The following is a 1,391-nucleotide window of genomic DNA, read 5'->3' on the forward strand; positions in this document are numbered from 1 at the left end:
AAAAAAAAAAGAAAGATAAACTTGAGGCTTTTATAAGTAAATGGATGCATCTAGAGACCATACTCATAAGTGAAATAAATTGGATCCACATTTGTAAACACTGTATTGTCTATCCAGTGTAAGGACCTGAAAGATTAAACAGAATCTAAAATGTACAATAGATATTGTGAAAGGGAAGGAGACTGCTCAAGAGGAAAGAACAACTGGGATGAAAGAAAAGAGAAAAGAAAGGGGAAAATATGAATATATATATGTATATACACACACACACAAGATAGCTAAGATGACTGTACTACTTATTTTTAATATGTTATTGAAAGGAACAGTTAATGTTTAATTATGTGATCAATCTTACAGGCCTGTAATTATTTGTCTGAGTAACCAATTTGAAGATACCAATATGTAATACAACAACCATTGCTAATTTCCTGTCACGTGAAATTCAGTATTGCTTGTACTGTATTTGTGTTATTTTGTAAATGTATGTGTGTTTATTATTACCAGGTTTAACTTGCTCCTGGTTTCGCAGTGTCATTCTCCTTCCCCAAACACTTCTTTTCTCTCTGTACCAAGTATTTTCTACTCTAAATTTCCCCAACCTTTACACTCATACCTTTATTAGGATTGTATTTCTTCTTCCTAAGTTGTGTATTTTGCTTTCTAGAATACACAAGGTGACAAAAAAACAGCTGAAATAAACATGGCTCCTTCACATTATGAAGTCATATCTTCCTACTCAGGGCATCATGTCTTCTACTAGAAGCTGCCCACTATTAGAAGGCCAATTAGGGCCTTGTAGGGCCCCGGAAGGAGGGCTTCCAGCACACAGGGAGCAACGGGCGGGGAGCACCGGTCTTCGGTCTTCTGGGTGGCTAGCTTCCTGCCTCGCAGGCCCCTGGAGGGAGGGCCCCCGGCGCACAGGGAGCCATGGGCAGGGAGCGCCAGTCTTTGGACCAGCAGCTCACTCCCTGTCTCGTAGGCCCCCGGAAGGAGGGCTTCGGCGCACGGGGAGCCACGGGTGGAGAGCGCCAGTTTTCCGGCTGGCTAGCTTCCTGCCTCGCAGGCCCCTTTAGGGAGGGCCCCTGGTGCATGGGGAGCCATGTGGCGGCGAGCGCTGTTGTGCGCCGGCCCTTGGGCTGGCCGCTGCGGCTCAGTTGACATCTGTCATGACACAGAGAAACAGTGACATGGTTGGCCCACCAGGCACTGACTGCAGATGCCCACCCACGGACGTGTGTGAATCATTCAAACATTGCACAACCCCTGGGAATGCATGCCATACAACAGGCCAATCTTGCTCCTGCTATTGAGAATCAGAGGGGTCCAGAGCCAGCAGAAGAGCAGCTGCTGAACAAGGACTCAGAGAACATGAGAATGCAGACTAAGCCCAC

At 46.1% G+C, this 1,391-nt stretch overlaps 1 protein-coding gene across 1 annotated transcript in view; it reads right to left on the reverse strand.

Moving 5' to 3' along the window:
• Positions 1-1,391, reverse strand: part of LOC102007951 (cytochrome P450 3A9-like) — a 31,431-nt gene that overhangs the window by 21,600 nt on the left and 8,440 nt on the right. The window contains exon 7 of the mRNA XM_013509451.1: positions 614-660. Coding sequence (XP_013364905.1) covers positions 614-660 — 47 coding nt within the window. The remainder of the gene's footprint in view (positions 1-613; positions 661-1,391) is intronic.

The sequence above is a fragment of the Chinchilla lanigera genome, unplaced genomic scaffold, assembly GCF_000276665.1.
Source record: "Chinchilla lanigera isolate Chin_1 unplaced genomic scaffold, ChiLan1.0 scaffold00172, whole genome shotgun sequence".
In the NCBI taxonomy this organism is placed as follows: Eukaryota; Metazoa; Chordata; class Mammalia; order Rodentia; family Chinchillidae; genus Chinchilla; species Chinchilla lanigera.